The sequence below is a fragment of the Meleagris gallopavo genome, chromosome 21, assembly GCF_000146605.3.
Source record: "Meleagris gallopavo isolate NT-WF06-2002-E0010 breed Aviagen turkey brand Nicholas breeding stock chromosome 21, Turkey_5.1, whole genome shotgun sequence".
In the NCBI taxonomy this organism is placed as follows: Eukaryota; Metazoa; Chordata; class Aves; order Galliformes; family Phasianidae; genus Meleagris; species Meleagris gallopavo.
In genome coordinates this window covers 6939758-6961000 of record NC_015031.2, presented here as the reverse complement: position 1 = coordinate 6961000, position 21243 = coordinate 6939758, and the positions used below count along the sequence as shown (strand labels likewise).

Genomic DNA, 21243 nt, shown 5'->3' with positions numbered 1-21243 from the left:
GCCTCGGTGCGAGCCGCCCGCCTGCCGCTGCTGCCGCTGCCTTCCGAACGTCTCTCTTTCCTGGTTCCTGCGGGGCCCGCAGCCTCGCTGGGTGCCGGCAGGGCCGGCCGTGCTGGTTCACCGGCGCTGCGGGCGCGGTGTGAGGTGGAGGAACGGGGTCGGGTGAAAGGAGGGCGATGCTTTCATTTCAGCCGGGCTCTGGTGTTTCCTGGAGCTGAGTTGCTCCTTTGAGGTCCGAGGGCCGGTTCTGCAGCGCGTGTCGCTCCATAAACCCGGCACGGCTGCGAAACGGCGGCCTCAGAGCAGCGCTGCCTGCAAGGAGCGGACGTTCGTTTGTCAGTCAGCTGAAGGCCACGACGGTGCGCTCGTCGCAGAGCCTTTGTTTGTTTCCCATCGGTGTTTGGTTGCTTTGAGAGCGAATCCGGCGGCAGCGGTTCACGTTCTGTGCCGGGAGGTTCGTTAATGTGGATTTCTGTGTTGAAATTTGCCACTGAAAAATACTCCGGTGTATCCCGTAGCACGTTGGTAGAATGCGACTTTACTCATTGGGAAATGGGGGAGTCGAAAATCTGCTTGTGGATAGGAGTGCATTGTGTGCAGACGGAGCTGTCGCAGGAACACACAGATTCAGCAAAGGAGTTGCTCCTGTGGTTTGATCGAGGCTGACTTTTGGTTTTGAAGCTTCCCATTTAAGGTACTTAACCGGTAGGAACGTACGGATTAACAGAACTCTCACAATAGCAGTGCTGTAGGGTAATTGCTTTGCTTTCCTTATATTTACTCTGTCTTGTGCAGACCATCTGACACATAATGTTTTCTTACTGTGTTACATCAAGTATTACATCTAGTTGCATCAGCCCTGCTGGTGGGGGGGCATCTGATGTTGAGAACAACAGAAATCTCTGCAGCTGCTTTTAAATCCTTTGTGGAAGTAATGAGGAATAAGAAACCCCATTGAAATGGCACGCTTGGTGGTAGTCAGCTGCTCTAAATAACCAAGACTGTGAGGTATTCCATTCTCAGGAAAGTGCATTTGGGAATTTTGGAGTTTGCCACCAAGTAGCTGGAATAAACACTCTTCTAGCCTTCAAGAAGCATATTGGTCCTTACAGATGTACTTAATTGTGCCCGTTTTACTTTGTTTTTTAAAGGCAGTCCTGTTGTTGCCTGCTTATTCTTATAATCAGTTCTATTATTTTGAGGTACCTGGATTTAAAATGTCTTTTTTTTTTTTTAAATAAAGCTGCTCCTGGTGTTGTTTCTATCAGCACGGTTTATCAGGTTCTGTGGTTTTCTGTCCTGCCTCTGCTTTGTCTCAGCAGTGGCTGAGAGCTTAATTCCAGCATTGCGGATCAGCTGCTTTAGCTGGATGTGACCATACCTTCTGTGTCCCTGGAAAGCAGTGTGGAAATAAGGCTTCTGGTTTTTGCCTTTAGAAATGTGATGAGGATTGAGCGTCCGTGCTGGTGGCAGCTCCCAGCAGTGGCACAGCAGAACCACGAGGAGAGCTGTGCTAGGAGCTTGCTTTGCCGCTGCGGTGTAGCTTCCTCTTCCAGTGCCCTCTCATTAGTTTCAGGGTTTGTTTATTTATTTATCTTTCACTGAGACTTATAAATAAATCAGGAGTTCAGTAGAAAGGGATAAATATTTTATTGCCTGTCCTTTATTTGCTTCCAACAGGCAGTGGTACCTTGCTACGCTTGTTCGAGTTACATTACGTTTGCTAATTTGGAAGAATTCTTTTTGACCAGATTCCCCGACAAGAAAGTGCAACATAAAGCCATGAACACTTTGTGATACTTGTGAGCTTTTCAAAATGAACTTTAAATATTTTATAATTCAAAAGAAACAAGGCTGGTGTATTTTTAAGATGCGCAGAACTGCTTTGTATGCAGGAGCTGAAATTACATGTGGCTTCAGAGGATCTGTGGCTGAGGTGGCACTCTGTGCTGACAGCCTGGAGATAATCAGCTATTTCCATAGGTGAAAAGAAGAAGCCGAAGCATTGAGAAGATTCCAAGTTAGAGACTGAACTGAGGAGTGCTGTGGGTTGTGCTGGTGACTGTGTCACCTGCTGTCTGTACAACAACTGGCTGCAATTCAATTTTGCGTTTATCCATGAACCAGATTCCTTATTTTGTCTTAGAATTTATTATGCTCAGTTCTTCTAGAAGTATAAATGAGGTTGGCTTTGTGACTTCCTGCAGGATGTGCAGAACTGCCTGCAATCAGTCGTAGTGTCTTCTCCTCCTTCAATCCTAGGTGGTTTTATGTCCACCTTTGTGTTGAACGTCTGTGAGTGTGTTTGTCTTTGTGTGGCATTTTGAGGGAACAGCTGGCTGGGACACCGATTCAAGTTCTTATTTTGTGACTTACTGCTCAGGTAAATTTATTGTGAGTGAGGCTTCCCACCGAGGACCTTTCTCCTGTTGGGCAGCACAGCCAGTTCTAGCATTTCCATTATAATTTTGGTTGAATTTTCAGCAGTTTTTCCTCCAGGTGTACCTGGTGTTTATTACTTGATGAATAGTTTTTTTGCAAACCAACAGTTTTTCTTGCACTGAGATGTAACTAAGAAACCAGCCACTGCATTATTTTGTGATGCATATCATGTCTGGGGGGAGAGGGGAAGGCAGTGGGGTCTCACAGTCGGTTTATTCCGTGTTGAAAGTAGTTACCAAGGAGCTGAGGACTGTTTTCTGGTGCGTTTCATGGTCTTGCTGAATCAGATGCTTCTGGCAGGAGATGCTTATTCATTCTGCAGTGCTCAAAGGCCCAGCCTGAGCTCACAGACTGACCTGTTACCAACCTGTGCAGGTGCTGGAAGTTCTCCTGTGGGTGATGTGGATGAGTCAAAGCCATTTTCGCGCTGTTACGGAGGCTGAGGTCTGTTCCTTCATAGCTCTGCAGTGTGAGCTGTGAAGTTTTGGGCTATGTGTGGCAGGGGGCTGCGTGCAACGTTGCTGATGTCTCCTCTGAAATGCACAGCAGCAGGTGGAAGTGCCGACTGCGGTGTGAGGACTGTGGCTGGTGCACTTCAGAGACTGTTTTCATCCACTGATGTTCACGTTCCCTTTTCTCCCTCCTCTTCTAGCTTCATGTTTCCCGTGGCAGGTGCTCTGGGCCCCCCTCAAGGTATGTATGGATGTAATGCTGTGAGCACTAAGTTTGTTACCTTTGGAGACTGTGACCAACTTCAAGTGATCTCTGTTCAGTGCTGCTGCTCCCAGTGTGATTAGGTGAACTCCTGAGCTGGTCGTCCCCTTCAGGTCGATGCTGCTCAGTTGAATCTCGCAGCTGTTTCTAAAGCTCTGTGCAATGCTGATAAAGCAAAGTGCTAGGTTAGAGACCCAGGAAAGTGATACTTCTGGTGTGTTTGACCCTGAATTTGCCTTTAAGATTTTTATATTATTTTGAATATGGCATTTAACCTCTTTATGCTCCTTCTGCCAGCTGTGCATACCAGTATTGTGTGGGTTCTGCAGTACCCAGTCAATATTTACAAAGCTCTGTAAGACCTTGGGACAGCAGTCACAACCCATGTGAAAGTGCTCAGACAACAGGAGAGCCCCAGCTTTAAATTACCTTTGTTCTCATTGCTGTTGCAGCGCTGTTTGTTTAATTAATGAAAAATACAGAGAGAATTTGAAGAAGTGACAGTTTCCTTTTAAAATGTGTTGGGAGCTGATTTATGGCTTATTTCTGAGCTTGTTGCATCCCTCCTGGAGAGCCTTTGCCCGTGATATTCGGCTGCAGGCAGTTAGAATTCTCTCATGGGGTGCTGGTAGCAAGCATGAGTTTCTTCTCGATTCTGACTCCCAGGAGAGCAAAGCAGACAAAGATCCCAAGGCATAATCGATTTGGCTTCATTCTGTGAATAATTATATTTCAGTTTGATTTGTCAAATTTTATTCAAATGTGGCTTTGACTGGCGAATACTTTTAACCATTCTAATCTGTGTGGTGGGCTCGTTGACCGGGGTACGAGTTATCCAGCCAGCTCAGAATGAGAAGCCGCTTTGTGAAAGTGGTGCATGGATTTATTTCCTGAGGCTGATCTTGAAATGCTCCCACTTTTAAAGTTTTCCCTTTCTAGAGTAATGGGCAATTAATTATCAGCAGCTGTCAGTGTGGTTAATTAAATCTCATTAGCTGGAACTGACCCTGTGAAGATCATATGGGAAAAACCCACAGCCAAGCCTTCAGGTGGTGGGAGGCTTCATCTGCCTGGCTGTGGGAAAGCCTGTAGAGTCTCTTCCCTTAGCCCGACCGGTAGCTAACTTCAGGATATCCCACGGTGCCTGCCCTGCAGCCTGGTTTTCACTTCTGGAACAGTTCAGCAGGACTGATTTCTTTGTTCTTCCTTTACTTTGCTGTGATGGTTTAGTTCAAATATTAAAAAAAAAAAAAAAAGCTTTAACACAAAGCGCTCACCTTGTTGAACATTTTATTACAGGGATGATTCCTATGCAGCAGCAAGGATTTCCAATGGTTCCCGTCATGCAGTCCAACATGCCAGGCATGATGGGCATGAATTATGGCTCTCAAATGCCTCCTGGACCCATGGCCATGCAGGTGTGTGCCGATGAGATGTGGGTTGAAATGAGACACTCCTTTTGCTTTGGTTCTACATCCTTACTGCTAAGGTGGCATGTTGTATAGGATTTCATGAGCCCCTTGTAAGCTGATAGATGCTGTGGTGGTGAGCAGTTCACTGAATTCTTTGTCTCTTTGTAACTCAAATGCTGAAGTTAGTAGAACTGCGTCTAAGTGCAAGCAGCAATTCGTGAACTTTCTTTTTACAGACCTTGTTGCAGGGAGAAAGCAATTCAAGAGAAATGTGCTGCATTGTCTCGCATGAGCAGTTTTCCCATTTGTCCTACTTCCTCTCTAACATTGTTGGTTTTTCCTTGCTTAAAGCAACTTTGTCTTTATCTGTACTGTTGCTAATTGAGGAACAAGAACAAAGTACGAGTAGCCAGTGCTATATTTTCTCTGCTTTTAATCACTTGTTTTCTGTTTAGTACCATCTGTGCTTATGTACAGATTTGCATTCTGCTGAAATTTTATGTATTGCCAAAGCTTTGTAACCAAATTGCTGTCTCAAATTGAATTTATTATGTCTTGCCATCTCCTTATGCTCTCCTCTCACTTCCCACCCCCACCTGGACATTATTAAATTAATTTCCTAAAATTTGTAGCAGGAAGATGGTTTTATGAGTGCTAGTCTAAAAATAATAGCACTTGTTCTCTTTCTGTGGTTCTGATAGCAAAAACAAAATGATTGATAATAGAAGTAATTTAATTTTTGGCTCCTATATCAGGCAAGCTTTGCTACTGCCACCGCACCAGAATATGTCTATCACCAAATATTTCTCATCTCATGCAGTTCATTTGGCTCAGTCTCCTAGTGCTCTTGCTCAATATTCTCTGCCCCCTTGGATGCCCAAATGAGTTTTTTCTGTGAAGTGATCAGAGCCAGTCTTCCAGCACCTGCAGTTGGTTAGGAGCATGCACCCCAGCATGGAATTTAGAAGTATTCTGTAGTCATTTAGAGTAGGAAACTACATTAAAAAAGAAACAAACAAGGAAACCCAAGTGCATGATTCTGTTAGTGATGTGGGTTAGGATGCCTGTAATGTTTTCACCTAGATTGTGTCGATTTTATGTCTTGATTTTTTTGTATTTGCCCAGAAGGCCATCGTGCTGTCTAAAATCCCGTAAGAATCGTAGCTCATTGTTGAGAGGGAAGAGTGCCACCTACTGAATGACCACTGCCTACTTCTGTGACAGCTTGTAACAGTAGTTGTTACGCTCTGAATTTTATGACATCTACCTAGTTTGTCATTTAGCAGGATGTAATTGTCAGTGGTTGGGCTTTGGTTGTGGAGGAAAAAAACCTCGAAGCTGTATTATTAATTTTGTTCTAGGGTGGCATGCCCTTAGGGCCAATGCCAGCAGCTGGAATGCCTTACATGGGACAGGCTTCTTTCATAGGAATGCGCCCAGCAGCCCCACAGTATACCCCTGACATGCAGAAGCAGTTTGCAGAGGAACAGCAGTAAGTGATGCTTTATTTGCTCTTGGGATTGTTCTCCTTATTTATTTATTTATGCTTGTTTGTTTGTTTGTTTTAAGGGGGAGGTGTGGTCTGGAAGTGTAGTGCACATAACAAAAATATTAACCATTGTTTCTCTGGAAAAGTAGTTCATTTAGTATTGTGGAACAGTTTTGAGATGATTCCATTGCACTTGAGGGCAATCTATAAAATTAACAGTGGCTGTTAAACAGTTCTGAGGGAAAGTAGATGTATGCACCGAGCCAGCTGAATTTGAGTCAAAAGAAATGGAAAAAAATCTAGCAGAAGTTGGATGTGGAAATTTTAATGAAAAATTGGTTACAGTTTATTTTATTTTATTTTATTTTAAATAATTTCAGAAAGAGGTTTGAGCACCAGCAGAAGTTTTTAGAAGAAGAACGAAAACGGCGCCAGTTTGAAGAGCAGAAGCAAAAGCTGAGGCTCTTAAGCAGTGTGAAACCTAAGGTGGGTCCTCAACAGCAAGGGTGGTGTTGGTTTCCTTGAGGCTGTTTCAATGGCTTTTAATGGAGTGCTTTATTTTGGGAAGTGGGGAACTTGCATGACACATCAGATCTTGGAAAGCATCTGGAATATTGAGTCATTTGCACACTCTTGTTGCAATGCAAACAAAGTCTGTAAATGAAAACCAATTTTTGTAAAATAAATTTAAACAAACCTGAAGCGTAGCATTTGGGAACAGACTGAGATTTCCAGAAAAGAGAATATTTGGTGCCTTATTTGTTAACTTTATCCAAAGTTTTGGGCTGTTCCAGTGAGCTCTTATCTGTAAGACTGCAAATAACTGAATAAGGTTTATGTGTTATTTCTGTACATAAAGTGTCTGTTGGAAGACTGAAAGTGCTGTTATTGTGTAGCCTGCAAAATACATGCTTCCTAAATGTGGGAGTTACTGTTAATAAGCTTCAGGTGTTGCTGGAAAAAGAAGGGTTTACTCTAACAGTAGGCAGTGCTAAATCTTGCACTAAACAAGTGTGGGTATTGGAAGGAAACTGAATTGTGCTGTGATTTTATTATTTTTTTTCCCAAAATGTTTCAGACAGGTGAAAAAAGCAGAGATGATGCACTGGAAGCCATTAAAGGAAATCTGGATGGTTTTTCTAGGGATGCTAAAATGCATCCAACACCAGCATCACATCCTAAAAAGCCAGGTTTGTCATTTTCCTCTCTTCCAACTGAAAATAAAACTAATATTTGAAATCCTTGGGAGAAGGAACCAATTGAAAGAAGTGTTTTTATTTGATGATATAAAGTAAATGTATGAATGTTTTGTAAACTTGAGTGTCATCCTAACAACTGTTCACTCACTTGGTGTGAGATATTAGATTTCAGCTTTCATTGGAAGACTTGATAATCTTTAAAAAAAAATGTAATATGAAATGCTTACCGTGAAATATCATGGGAATTGATAATGGATGTTAAGCCCAGTGTTAATAACTTGCTTTATACTTCCATTCTAACTCTTATAATTGAGTTCTTTTCTAGTCAAAGCATTAATTAATGTTTTGCAGAGTGCTTTTGAAGCTGAGAAGTGCTATGTAAGTGTTAAGAATGATCAAAACCTTGTGTAAAGACTTCAGAGTACTGTAATAGCTTTTTTTTTTCTTTTTTTTTTTTACCATTGCCTGGGCATGGTCAAATCAAAGCCTTTGGTATTCTCTCTTCTCAGTAATTACTATGTTTGTAACAATTATTACTAGAAATTTCTTGTGGGTTAAAACATAGCTTGCTCTGTGTAACCTAAATGAAGCTTATCTGGACAAGAATTTTCACATGTAAAATCTTTATCTCTATTGTGGATTTGCTCTTTGATAATTTTGAAGTTCCAAGTGGTCTTCTAACATTCTCCCATTGTTTGTTAAATTTCCCATCCTGCTTTGTTAAAATGGGTGACTAAGAAAGGGATCACACAGAAAACTGGCTAAAGGGATATCACGTTTCTTTTGGATCTCGTGGCTTATTATTGAGTGTCTGAGGATAAAACACATCTTTGAGGGGGAACTTTTCCCTTACCTTGACATCCACCCAGCATCTCTAGTTTGAAATATTTCCTCTTGATTTGTTTTGAGCCAATTTGTTTAAAACAAATGGAGTACTTCCATAGCTGGTTTTCAGAATCAAGATTCGATCAAAGTATTTACATCTGGGAGAGAAGATGCATGGTCGGAAGAGGCTGCTCAGCTTTACCTTATGTGTTTGCTATGCTGACAGTAGTCACTATTCTCACCTGTCAAATAACATATCCACTGCTGTTTCTCCTCACTCATTTGCTATTTATAGCTATATTTGCCATTTTCCCTGCTTTTCCTCCTAAAAACTTTCCTCATGATCACTTTGCATTGTGTTCATTCCATTTTACAGATCATCCCACATCATCATCCCATTCTGCTGTATCTGTTTCCCACTCTGCTTTTCTTGATGATGAAGAATTTAGTGACTTTATACAAGGGCCTACTGAAAGCCCCAAAGCAGTGCCTCAGCCCACCTCTCAGCCTTTTCAGCCTTTCCATTCTGCTGCTGAGGCTGGACAACTGCTTTCAGAAAAGGCTGTGGTCCAACCTCTCCCTCCAACCCAGACTCCAATGTTATCCATCCTGCATGGTACAGCTGGGCAGGTTCCCTTTTTTCCTACCTCTGCATCTTCACCCAGTATCCATAAAACAGGTAACTGAAGTTTTATTTTATTTTATTTTTCTTAATATCACTTTTTGTTGTAAAGCTATAGAGAGTCTTTACCTATTTTGTTGGTTTTTTTCCTTCAGTCTGGCTGAAAGATATAGGCAATGAATTAGAAGCCTGCTGATCTGTGGGGAATGATGTCCCCTTCCTGCTTTTCTTAGAACTGCACTGTAAAAGCAAGTTGTGTGGATTGAAGGATGCTAAATATGCATCTGGCACATCTCAAGTGTATTAAGTCTTGTGTGCTAGCACTGCATGAAGTCTGTGTAATAGAACAGCTGAAAAGATGGTATAAAAAATAATTATTGTGCTGATGTGGAATGCTTGTGTGCTTCGCCTCTTGGAGGCTAAGCAGGTGGAGATAAGATTAACATGAAGAACTTAGCATATATAAGTGGGTATCTGACCTGAGCCTTAAATCATTCTTTTGCACGATCCAGATGATTATGCAATGGCGTCCCTAATACAGGAAACGGTTTCATGTATTTCCTATGTGTTTCTCTCTCTTAGTTGAATTTGTTGTGTATATGTAGCAAGTGAAAAGCAGAATTGGGCCATGAAAGCATTTGAGCAGGGCAGTGCTGCTGCTCTGAGGTGGGACAGGTCCTCGTCTGATAATCTGTCGGTGGTACCAGTAGTACTTCTTTGAAGACGTGGAATTGCAATCTGGGCGGTTAATAACCAAATATAAATACTTCCTCCTGCTGTTCATTCAGGCTCTTCCTTGGAGGAGAAAGTCTTAGATAATGGCTTAAATGAATCTGAACAAGAGCAAACCAAACTTAAAGCATCTGAAGTTGGGCGCAAAGCCTCGGCTGCAGGCCAAGCTCGTCCCAGTCTAGCCATCAATGACTGGGCTCTTGTAGGTGGACATGAAAGTGGTACCACAGCTGCAGAGGTGCACAAGGCTTCAGAACAAAACATAGCAATTGAAGAGTGTGGTGAGCAAATGAAACATTTGATGGAATTTAATAAGATGCTGCTTGAATGCTAACACTCTATACACTAATTGTAAGACCAATTCTGCATAATTTTGCTCTGAATGCCTGCTTGAATAATATACCAGGGCCTCCTGCTCCTTGCTAAAAGTAACAACTGTGATTTTGCTCTGGACTTTCCCCACGTGAGTTTACTGCTGTAATCACATTTAACATGTTTGTTTGATCAGGTTTTCTGTTTTGCTATATTCCACCCTCTTTCTTGGAGAAACAGATATGCTCTCTAAAATTCTTATTTCCCAGACACTTGTCACTCATAGCGTTATGCCTAAAACTATTTGTATTTTAGAGATGATTTCAAAAGCTGCACCAGCTTTATTTCTAGTTTTTTTTGTTAAAGATGACTACTGTGTGCTTGGTTAGTGAGAGTTAATGTAGTGGAGGAGAGAGTGACCAATTGACAGAGACACAGTTGTGGCAGATCACATGGAAATCTGTAGTAGTCAAGACAGCTGTGATTTCATTTGAACAATGAGGCAAAGGATACATTTTTGTGAGCATGGGAAAAGAACTTGCTAAGATCCAGTTTGATGGGCTATTTGTGTGTTTCCCTGCTAAGGATTCTCTGGTTGTGAGTGGTTCTTACGTTTCCCTTTAGATAAGTATGAATTTGTTTTTCCACCAGTAGCCCTCATAGTGATGGGAAGGCTCAGCTTATATTGCACAGAGCTGCTGTTGTGCAATTGTAAGAAGTTATGAGACGAGTTCTGTGCAACTAGAAATTTGGCAAATGAGGAGCTCCTTGTTTCTTTGTGTATATAGCAGTACTCTTGCTGCTCCCCCAAATCATTATGTTGAAATATATTATGCAGTAGCTGCTTTTCCTCTGAAAACTTTGCTTGAAATGCTAAATGATGCTGACAAGCTAAGATCTAGTCTCAAAGATCTCTATATCCTGAATCTGTATGTCTTAATGCAGCTGTGTCTTTCTTTTTCTTACTAAATGGAACACCTTTAGGTGTTGGAGTATTCCCTTCGCAGGATCCAATTCAGCAAATGATGCCTCCTTGGATTTACAACGACAGCTTGGTTCCAGGTAAGCGGGGAGAGTGAGCATTTAAGTGGGCAATGTAAAGTGTGAACACGTGTGCTTACATTGCCTTTGTTTGTGAGCAAAGCATTTTTCTTCAGTCACCAAATGAATTCATTTTCTTTGCTGAGATCCATATTTGTAATATTTATCTGCATTTGAAGAGAGGATTTTCTTCAAGCATGTTAAATGTTTAGAATTGTTATGAAAGCAGATCACGCTAGTAGAAGTTGCTGCTGCTGCTGAAATTGCTTTCGTTGGTAGAGTGCTTTTGGCATCTCTTGTAATGAAGCAGGTTCACTTCTTAAGGGTATTTACCCTATACATGCAAATAACTAGAAACAGTGAAATGCTGCAATCAGTATTGATTACACTGAAGTTTAAATACGTGAAGCTGTTAGGACTATCTTTTAATTGGATTATCCCATGATTTCATTCCAGAAACATGTTTTGAAATAAAGCACTAACTTTATTTTGTGTAAAATATTATTCTTGATTGTTTAAACTTGTGCATAAAGAGCTTCCACTAACGTGTAGGTGAAAAGGGATGATAGCGTGCAGTGCCTGAGTGTTGTTGCCTTACCTTACACTCTTGCGTGTTATTAATTTGATTTAGGAATTTGATGTAGAAAAGCAATCTTTAATTTGCTTGAAAAAAGCAAGTTGCCTGACTAATAGTGACTCCTTTGTAACAGAATTGTATAAGAAAATTTTAGAGACAACTTTGACTCCTGCTGGGATAGATACTGCTAAGCTGTATCCCATACTGATGTCATCTGGACTGCCCAGAGAGACTCTTGGACAAATATGGGCTCTAGCCAATAGAACCACCCCTGGGAAGCTTACGAAAGAGGAGCTCTATGCTGTCCTGGCGATGATAGCAGTAACTCAGGTATGACTAAAGCTCTGGGGATTAGTGTGCAAAGATAGTTCCCTTGGCTAATCCACCGTTACTGCATATTGCTGCAGGTGGGTTGTATACCACACCTGTAATAAAAGTACTACTTTGCTGAAATCCAGAGGAGAAACTTCCCTCGTAGTTTCGAGAGGACTGTAATTACATCCCAGTACTCACATCCTAGTTTCTCCTTTCTTTAATGTCAGTTGAAGATGGTTCTTAAATATACCTACCAAACTGCAGTGTGTGTGCATATTTCTGATGGAAAGCACTGAATGTTTTTCTTTTGTTGTTACACAATTGATCTCCTCAAACCGTATGGATTCTGTATCCCTTCAGTCTATGAATAGCAGGTGTGTAACAAATAAACTTGTTACTTTTCTCCTGAACCAATGGAGTGTGAACTTCAGGCTCCTGTTGTTCATTGCATAGCATAATGTCTTACCAGTTTATTTCCAAATACCAGCCCTGTATGAAATCTAAGATAAAGATCCAAGCTGATCTTATGGCACTGGTGTGTATGGTGCCCACCTGTTTCAGCATGGCTTTTCTTGCCAGTACGCACTGGGTTCATGTACTGAAAGCTGAGCAAGAATGCTGTCAAATGCCTCTGCTCACCAGTAAGTTGTCATTACCCTTAGCATAAACCCAGCAGCCGGGGTGCTGGATAGAACTCACTCTTTTAGTATAGGATCCTGATCACTTTTTTTTGGTTTGTTTTAGAAGATTAAACTGAAGCTGGAAAGGAACCTTGCTCTTTCTTAGTTTCAGTAACAGAAGCTCAAAATGGGAGTGAGGCCAGTATGCCTTTTTGCTCGTGTGTCCCATACGGTTGTCTTTTTTTTTTTTTCCTCCCTTTGCAGAGAGGAATACCTGCAGTGAGTCCCGATATGTTAAACCAGTTTCCAGCCGCCCCCGTCCCTACGTTATCTGGGTTTCCGATGCCGCTGCCTGCCGCAGTGAGCCAGCAGCCCCTGCTGCCCGCGGGACCGCCGGGCTCCTTGCCTCTGAGCATCGGGCCGCCGGTGATGGGCCTGGGCATCTCGGCAGCAGCGCCAGCGGGCGGAGCTGCAGCACCACCAGCGGGAGCCTTTGCGCCCTCCTACCCGCCCAGCCAGGTGAGAGCTCTGCGTGGCTGGCGTGGGCCTGCAGGGGGAATCGGCCTGTTTCAGAGCTGTGTGGTGGCTTTAGATAAAGCCCAAGGTGCGGTTGAAGTGGAGACGCTGACCGTACTGAGTTTGCTCGCTCATGTTGAGAGGGTTGTGGATTTTGATTTTATTTTTGAAGTTGATCACGTTGCTCTGAACTGCTTTTATGCTATATGACAATTTGGAAAGGCAGTGGTGTATCGATTTTCATATTATTTGCAATGTAGGTAGTAAAACCAGAAGATGATGACTTCCAGGAGTTTCAGGATGCTTCCAAGTCTGGCTCCCTAGATGACTCTTTCACTGATTTCCAAGGGGATGGAGCTGGCTCTTCCAAAGCAGCCAGCTCACAGCACCGGAGCAGGTAGCAGATTTTTTGATTTCCACTCCTTCAGTATTTTAGAATTCTTTTAAGAAATTAAATGTTTTCCTCTTTTGTGGGCAGCTTTCTAGCCTGTAATTTTCTTCTGTCACCTGACTTCTCCTCTGATGATTTCTTTTCAAGATTGTTACAATTACAATTAGGCTTTCTAAACCCAAAATGACATTTGATGTGCCACAGGTGGTTGCCCAGTTTTTACCATTCCAGTCACCACACTGAGGTAAATTGCATATACAGGGCACGTGGATAAGTGTGCAAGCGTTTGTATTATTGCACAGGCAATTGAAAGTTACTTCATACTGGGCATTCAGGCAAAAATCTAACATAAAGCTATTCAGAAAGAATCACAAGGGCGGAGGAGTTCTGCCTTTGGTGTTGTATGCCTCCATTAATAGTCTGACCCAGTGTCTGGTGGAGTTGATAGAAACCATTTGCTGACACCAAGGCCTTTCTTCAGACCCTGAAGAAGGAACCTAGCGTTCACGTCAAGAGCATGACATTGTACTTCTGAATGAATGAGAACTCCGGTGGACAGGGTTTTTATTTCTGTGGTTCTCTGGCCAAGACATAAACTTCTGATTGCTGTCTATAGATCTGGATCTCATTCAGTCTTCAGCAGTCTTGGCTGTTTGTTTGGGAGACAGCCAAAATGTAATTCTGGATCAGACAAATTGGGCACAATGAAATGTGTGCTTACTGCCTTTGAGAGTTTAAAATTAATCTTTCAAGGTCCCGTGACAATAAAATCTCAAAGTGTTGTTTAATCCTACTGCACATGGCAAGATTTTACATAGTGCTTACTTATTTTCTGTGTACTAAGCTGTCTGTTCTTAGTTGCAGACAGAACTACTGTCTAGCTTTGCAGGTAAACAGTGATTACTGGATGCCTCCTTAACAGTGCTGTCAGCTGGGGATACTAAAACAGTTTGCTCAGTGACACTGTTCCTAATGACATTCCGTGGAAGGGATTTAATTTTCCTGATATCAGTCAATAATGCCACATGTCTTTGAAGGGGCTGTAATTTAAGTATGTCAGATATCATTTTGCAATCACAGCTATTTGGTTAGTGAAAGTTTCAACAGAAACGTTGTTTTTAAATTCCGTAGTGGAAAGCAGGGGATCATAAGGAGAAAAAAAATAAAAGGTGTTTCTTCTTCATTGCAGCAATTCTTTTTATTCAGTTGTAAAGTTGTAAAAGCATTCAATTTTGAAACAAACAAAAGATTACAATAACCTATAGTCTCATTGCTAATGGAGCTTTATTTGAAATTTAAAAAAAGCCATCTGTGGAGTACAGATGAGTAATGATTACCTTTGCCAAGACTGCATATCTAATAGCCTGTTTTGCAGTGATGTGAACTTTAAGTATTTTAACAGAAGCTATATTTTTTGATACTGCATTGTCTCTCTGCAAGCATCATCGACTATCATTAGCACATGTGTGCACGTGCTAGGTTTGTGTGGTTCTTGTTGGCTGCTGGTAAGGAGATGTAAATGGCTCTAGAAAGATTCTTGCTTCAGGCCAAAGAATGCCATGGCAATTCATTCATGTTTTCAACCTGCATAGTATTGAGTGACATATACTGGAGGTAAAATACATCCTTCGTATGTAAAGGATGTTGTTCTGTAATGCTGCAAATGGTAAGGAGGCTTGTGTGGAGGGCAAGCAAGCATCTGCTAAATCTTTCAGCAATTGCTAATGTGATGTTAGGTAACGATGGCAGTTTTACTGTATAAAGTAGTGTGTGTTTATGTGCAAAAGGTAAAGAAGTGCATAAAGTAGCTGTGGAATACCCTGATACTGCTGAATAGATGGCTATCTAAACTCACAGCTGTACACTGACAGAAATTCAGAATTCTTAGGGTAGAAGCTTAAGTTTAGTGATCCAAGCTGTAGTCAAAATAAGAGGCTCCTTTAAATGAAACCTGGAAGTGTAGATTTGTTATGAATAAATTAAGAATCTTTGCTTTTATCTCTTTTGCTTTTAGTGTTCCTTCTTTACTAATGCCACTCCCAGGTAACAAGACACTCTCATCAACTGATAAGTATGCTGTGTTTAAAGGAATTGCAGCTGAGAAGCCTGAAAGTACAGCTACTTTTGGAGGTAAAAGGGAAAGTATGCAACTACTCTGGGCAACTTATTACAGTATTTCATATGTCTTGTTTCAGCATTGATTCAAAGTTAATGTAAAAAATCAGAATAATCATGCCAATGTCAAATTTACACTGTGAATTCAGAACAGGTTTATGTAAATGTATTTCTTTCTCTCATATTTGCAAGATTCTGGAGACAAGTACAGTGCTTTCCGTGAATTGGAGCAGCCATCAGAGAGCAAGTATGGAGGTAAGCAGGAATGGGGCTTTGGGGGTGGTTTTGATGTTTTTGTGTGTGTGTGTGTGTGTGTGTGTGTGTGTGTGTGTGTCCATGAACTGTAGAATTTCCTCCAAACAGTTTATCAGGAAACGTCCTGGAAAGAATAGTACGATGACTCTTGGGCAATCCACAGACTGTGTTCTGTTCTGTGTTAACAGAATTAGTCTGTTTCAAGTCAGGATTCATAGAAGGAAGAAGAATAAGATGCTTCTGCACAAAATAATTAGGGCAGAACTTAAACCTTTTATGGCCTTTGCCCTAGGAACAAATGTGGTCACTCATTTTGAAATATGTTTTAATTGATTTTTGTTGATTGGGAAAAAGTGAAACCTAGATGGCACGTGAGATGTAATGTGTCTGATTATACAAGCAGTCCCTCCCTAAGCGTTTTCCAGATCTGTGTGTAGATCATTTATGCAAAGTGAGTTAATTGTAAATTTTACTTTCTCATATGATCAGTAGACATATCAGAAGATTAAATGTATTACAAATTTAATCTGGCTTCCACAGTTATATTTTGGCCAGTATTTTGGTTTCTTGTTAGTAAACAATTCTAGGTTCTGGGATAAGACTGCTTACCCCTAGTTCATTCCTTCTCCACGTTTGTCAAAGGTGGAATTCTCTTTTTCAGACACTTTTTTGAAACTCTTGCCATTTTTTGTGAAATTTCCATGTTCAGTGCTTTCTTTTAGGATTAAATGCATGCAATGCAATGAAATATGTCTTTCTGCTTATGTCCTAAGATATGAGAAATGACTGTATTTGCCTGCTATCCAGGTCTGACCATTCTTAACCCTTTCACCAGCTTACCTTTCTAATGGGAAAGCTTGCAATTCATCAGTAAGTGTAATTTGCTGTGATGTTCTAGTTTTAGTAAACAAATAGCAATTTCACAAATACCTGCACTGTCGTTGGGCCAAGTGAATTGGTTTGGAGGGAAGGGAGCACAGAAGGATGTCAGGTACAGTCATGGTCCTCTACTCCACTTCTACGGAGGAGTCTTTCAAATCTTGGTTAAAGTAGTTTAAAGCATGGCACTGTGTGGTGACTAAAGAATGAAAAGGTAATGGTGTATTTCTAAAATAGAACAAAACCTGTTTATTGGACACTTGTAATGAAATGTACTCCGAAATTACAAGTGATCTGGGTAAATACATGCTGGTGAATGGGTTAAACAGCATTTGTTGTTTTTCATGTTTAAAATAAATTATTCATTTTTTTTTAAATGGTGTTTAAATAGGAAAAAAAGGGCATAGTGCACAAAAATATATAATATAAATTCAATGAAAACGTTGCTACCTAATATTTAAGTAGTTTTACATTATTATTACACTATCTCACATTCAGCAATAAGTTTAGCTGAGAGTTTCCATGTTTTATGATTAATCATTTCATGATCAATCACTTTCACGTGGAAGTCCATCTCCAGGCTTCCTAGGAAAACTGTAATCAGGCATAGCAGAAGCAGGAAGGTGCCTGAGTTCTTGCATTTACTGAGGCTGTTTGTAAGATGTAAGGGTGTTTGTTTTTTTCCTGGAATGGCTGTTAGAACTGCTGTCCTCGAAACGTGTGTAGCTCACAGAAGTTGTTTGCAGTTTGATGTGCATCCTGAGGACTTAGTTGAAACAGTTTGCTTGACATGGCATGAAATAAGTTGCTGGCTTGCATGGTGTGAGTATGATGTATTCGTTGTCACTGCAGTATCTTAGAACTTTTTCGTTGCTTCCCTGCCAGGAGATAACCTTGCAGAATTCAAGGCTGCAGGAACCGATGATGGCTTCACAGATTTTAAAACCGCTGACAGTATCTCGCCATTAGAGCCACCTACAAAAGACAAAACTTTCCCCACTTCCTTCCCTTCCTTACCCGCCCAGTCGATACAGCAAACACAAGCTAAGACCTCTTTTAATCTAGCAGACTTGGACCTTTTTTCCTCTACTGGAGAAAACAAGCAGCTGTCCTTTCCACCTGCATTTAATGCTTCAAAACCATCCTCCTTTCCCCCACCACCATCCACCACTGCCCAGCCAGCACCTAGCAAAAGCTCGAGCTTAGCTGATGAGTTTGGAGAGTTCAACCTTTTTGGGGAATTTTCTAATAGCGCATCAGCCAGTGGACAAGATGACTTTGCAGATTTCATGGCTTTCAACAATAGCAGTGGGTTTTCTGAACAAAAACCAGATGACAAATACAGTGCACTTAAGGCAGAGACCAGCCCTGTTCCTCAGCCTGGCTCATCTGCCAGCACAGGGAGGAGTGGGCAGAACTCGGCCGCCGCCGCTACGCCCACCAAATACGACATCTTCAAGCAGCTCTCTCTGGAAGGCTCTGGAGCAGGCTTTGAGGAGACAAAGGACAGCACGCTTTCCTCAGTGAAGAGCGATGATGATTTTGCCGATTTTCACTCAAACAAGTTTTCTTCCACGTGCAACAGCGCAGATAAGTCCCTGGTGGACAAAGTCGCAGCTTTCAAGCAGGCCAAAGAAGACTCTGCTTCGGTGAAGTCTCTGGATCTCCCTTCTATCGGTGGCAGCAGTGTTGGCAAGGAGGATTCTGAAGATGCGTTGTCTGTTCAGTTTGACATGAAACTGACTGATGTGGAAGGAGATCTTAAGCATGTCATGTCTGATAGCTCTTTGGATTTGCCAACAGTTAGTGGCCAGCATCCGCCAGCAGCAGGTGAGGAATTGGTTAGATTGCTCTGGTAACAGGTGACGGAGATATCAGTATTCTTCTGTGTGCTAAGTTACAGTATTATGCACTAGTCTTTCAGTAGCGAAAGGCTTCTAAATCTGTGCACCTGCTAGCCAACAGCCCCTTAAATGGGCAGCATTTATTTCTTGTCTTAGATGACTATAAATAGATTGAGCAGTTTGAACTCAATTCCCATTTATTTTTGAGATTTGACAACATCATATTACTGATACCCGTTAGCAACTGTCACTTAAGGAATTTGAGTGGAAAATTTTCTAATGCAAACAACAGCATTCCATTTATATTAGCAAGATGAATAGCAGAGAGTCTCACTTTAATCTCTTGGTTTCAACAAAGCATTCGGCTTGGGGTCTTAACCCTCTCTGTGCTGCTGAAAGGGTAGGCAGACACTCAGATGTGCTGTTAATGAAAAGCTGTCTAATCAAACACTGCTAGATCCCCGTTCTGGTGAGGCTCATCACGTAGCCAGTATTTTGCAGGACCACAGGTATCGTGTACACTTCTTAAAATTAAAACCCTCATTGGAATGATAGCGTAGAGGATCCATAAATGCTGATGTCACGATTGATGGCTTTTGGGCCTCAATCTAAAACCACAGGACTTCTATTTTATCCTTAACAAGCTTTTACCTTCTTTAATTTCCCTTTTTGAAAGTACTCCTGAGAGAACAAATTAACCATCTCCAACCTGATTGCATATCATGAAATTTCCCAAGTGTCCTGCTTTTTCTTTTCATGTGTACATAGGAAGATAAGGTGTAGATGAATGTTCTGTGGCCTTCAATAGTATGGGAACCATTACTGTGCTCTAGGGACAAGTATTACGCAGCCAGAGACATTTCTGGGCAGGAGGGAGCATACAAACTGCAAATGTAAAAGCTGTTACTGCAAGAATTGGTAATTCTCAGATGAAATATTTCTTCCATTTTTGCAGATGTGGGTAGAAAAAATACACAGTACTGTAATTTTGCATTATATGCTATTTTTAAGTAGGGAAGAGAAAACTAAGTTGGCAACTTTGACGTGGAAGATACTCTATAACAGGGTACAAAATATCAGGAATAACTTTATTAGCAAAGGCATTTAATTTTCATATGACTGCTTGGTAAAATTCCAAGTTGAGCGAGCTGTCAAAAGCGTAGCACCTACAGTGTATTCTTGAATGTTTACTTTGGTTTTGAAAGCACTTTTTCGTAATATTTTTCTAGCCTCTTTTGGTGGTAGCTTGACTTATGTAGCTCTTCTACAGTATGTGAGCTTTTGCCACAGAAATCAATGATGAATAATTTCCCTTTGTGGCAGGAGGGATTTTCTCGGTTTGTTTGAGGGGGTTAGGCGATCATGTGCTCCTTGCTAAACTTTTGGACTTTGAAGTATTGATTAGAAGCTATTTTTATTAAACTCAAACAAGTCTGTATTCTCTTATGGTGCCAAGCTAGGTGTTTTTTCCACGAGGAGAGTTTTACTCCATTATTTAATTCTGTTTGGCTCTCGTAGCGGAGCGTGCAGTTAGCAGTACTCCTTGCTCACGTGTTCCTTTGTGTGCGTTGGATGCATCTCCAGCTATGAACTGCTAATGTTCAAGTCTTTTTCTTTTTTTTCTTTTCAGTTTAGATAATTTAAAAAGCAGATTTATTTTTTTTTTCTCCACTTCTTTTGACCTGTAAATGTCATGTCAAAAGGGACAGTATCCCTTTGCAGTGCTCACTGCCGAGAGGCGGCAGGCTGCCCGCCGGGAGCCCTGCTGTTTGCAAGCAATACGCAGCACCCCGAGCGACACGGAGCCGCAGGCGGGGGCTGCTGGAGGACGACTGGGCGTCCCTGATGTGCCAGTATGGAGCTCTTCTGCCTGCTGAGTGTTGCAGATGTGAGGCTGTGGGCCGGGCAGGTGGGTTGCTGGCTCTGGGAATTGCAGGACGTTGCCTGGCCGCTCCCGGGCGGCTGCCTGGAGCTGTGCGGGAAGCGAGGTTTTCAGTTCTGCTCTCCGAAGGGGATCCTGTCTCTTTAAACTTTGTGACATTTCTTTGTGTGGAAGGTGGATTATACTAATGTTGCCTGATTTCTCTTGCATATACTTCGTATAACCCTTTGAGCACTGCCTGCATGCTGTTAATTGAACCGGGCTGCTTCTTTCCAACCAAATTTATGTTTCACTCCGGGACTCGAGCATTTTTTAATTAACGCCTCATCATTTCTATAAACCTAATTTGTTCTGCATCCTGCCGAACGCTGCAGTCGGAGCGTACCTGCTTGGGGTATTCTCAAAGGGTTATCCACTTTGCTGCACTTACAAATCTGTAAAGTAACTTTTTCTTTGGCATTACTGGAGATCTCTGTATATTTTAATCAACTTCAGGTTTTTTGCTGCTTTTCTAATGTCTAATTTCAACTAAACATTTCCTGTGTGAATGTGCCTTCTCAGATCTGCTTTGATATCTCTCTTCTGCAAGTATTGACCTGCATGCTTTATTCTGATAACACCCTTCTGAGCTCCTGTGTATCACTATCTTTTGTGATCTGTAAGTCCTGCTGTGTTAATAAATATTATCTTGGCATATTTTGAAAACCTGGGGGCGTGTGATTTGTTTGCAATCCAGCAGCATTACCTCTTTTCCCTGGAGAGGAAAAAAAAAAATAATAATAAATTACAAAGTTTAAAGTTATGGTATCCCCTCGAGCCAGTGTGTGTGTGGGTGAGCTGCTGCCCCGCAGAGCTCTTGCACAGCAGGATGGGCAGCGGTGTGCATAGCAGGGCTGCTTCTGTGCCGTGCCCTGGGGCTGAGCACAGAAGTGCCTCTGTCCTGTTCTCTCCTGTCTGCACTTCCCTGCTGCCAGCCAAGGCCACAACACCACTTTGTGCTGGGGCCAATTGGAAACGTGTTGCTGTGGAGGCCTTTGCTGGTGAGAGACCTCTAAATAGGA

The 21243-nt window shown here is 41.8% G+C and overlaps 1 protein-coding gene across 8 annotated transcripts in view; it reads left to right on the top strand.

Annotated features, from left to right (window-relative positions):
* Window positions 1-2403: 2403 nt before the first annotated feature.
* SYNRG (synergin gamma) overlaps window positions 2404-21243 on the top strand; it is a 35885-nt gene continuing 17045 nt past the window's right edge. For 2 of the 8 annotated variants that reach the window (XM_010722002.3, XM_010722001.3), the window contains exons 1-14: window positions 2405-3135; window positions 4456-4574; window positions 5930-6060; window positions 6438-6543; window positions 7136-7247; window positions 8458-8760; window positions 9492-9716; window positions 10732-10809; window positions 11499-11695; window positions 12565-12819; window positions 13077-13213; window positions 15222-15337; window positions 15515-15577; window positions 17342-18286. In XM_010722002.3, coding sequence (XP_010720304.2) covers window positions 2934-3135; window positions 4456-4574; window positions 5930-6060; window positions 6438-6543; window positions 7136-7247; window positions 8458-8760; window positions 9492-9716; window positions 10732-10809; window positions 11499-11695; window positions 12565-12819; window positions 13077-13213; window positions 15222-15337; window positions 15515-15577; window positions 17342-18286 — 2989 coding nt within the window. In that variant the 5' untranslated portion in view covers window positions 2405-2933. Of the gene's footprint in view, window positions 3136-4455; window positions 4575-5929; window positions 6061-6437; window positions 6544-7135; window positions 7248-8457; window positions 8761-9491; window positions 9717-10731; window positions 10810-11498; window positions 11696-12564; window positions 12820-13076; window positions 13214-15221; window positions 15338-15514; window positions 15578-17341; window positions 18287-21243 lie in introns of all 8 variants that reach the window. The other 6 variants (XM_019621974.2, XM_010722003.3, XM_010722004.3 and 3 more) reach the window with 6 other exon arrangements.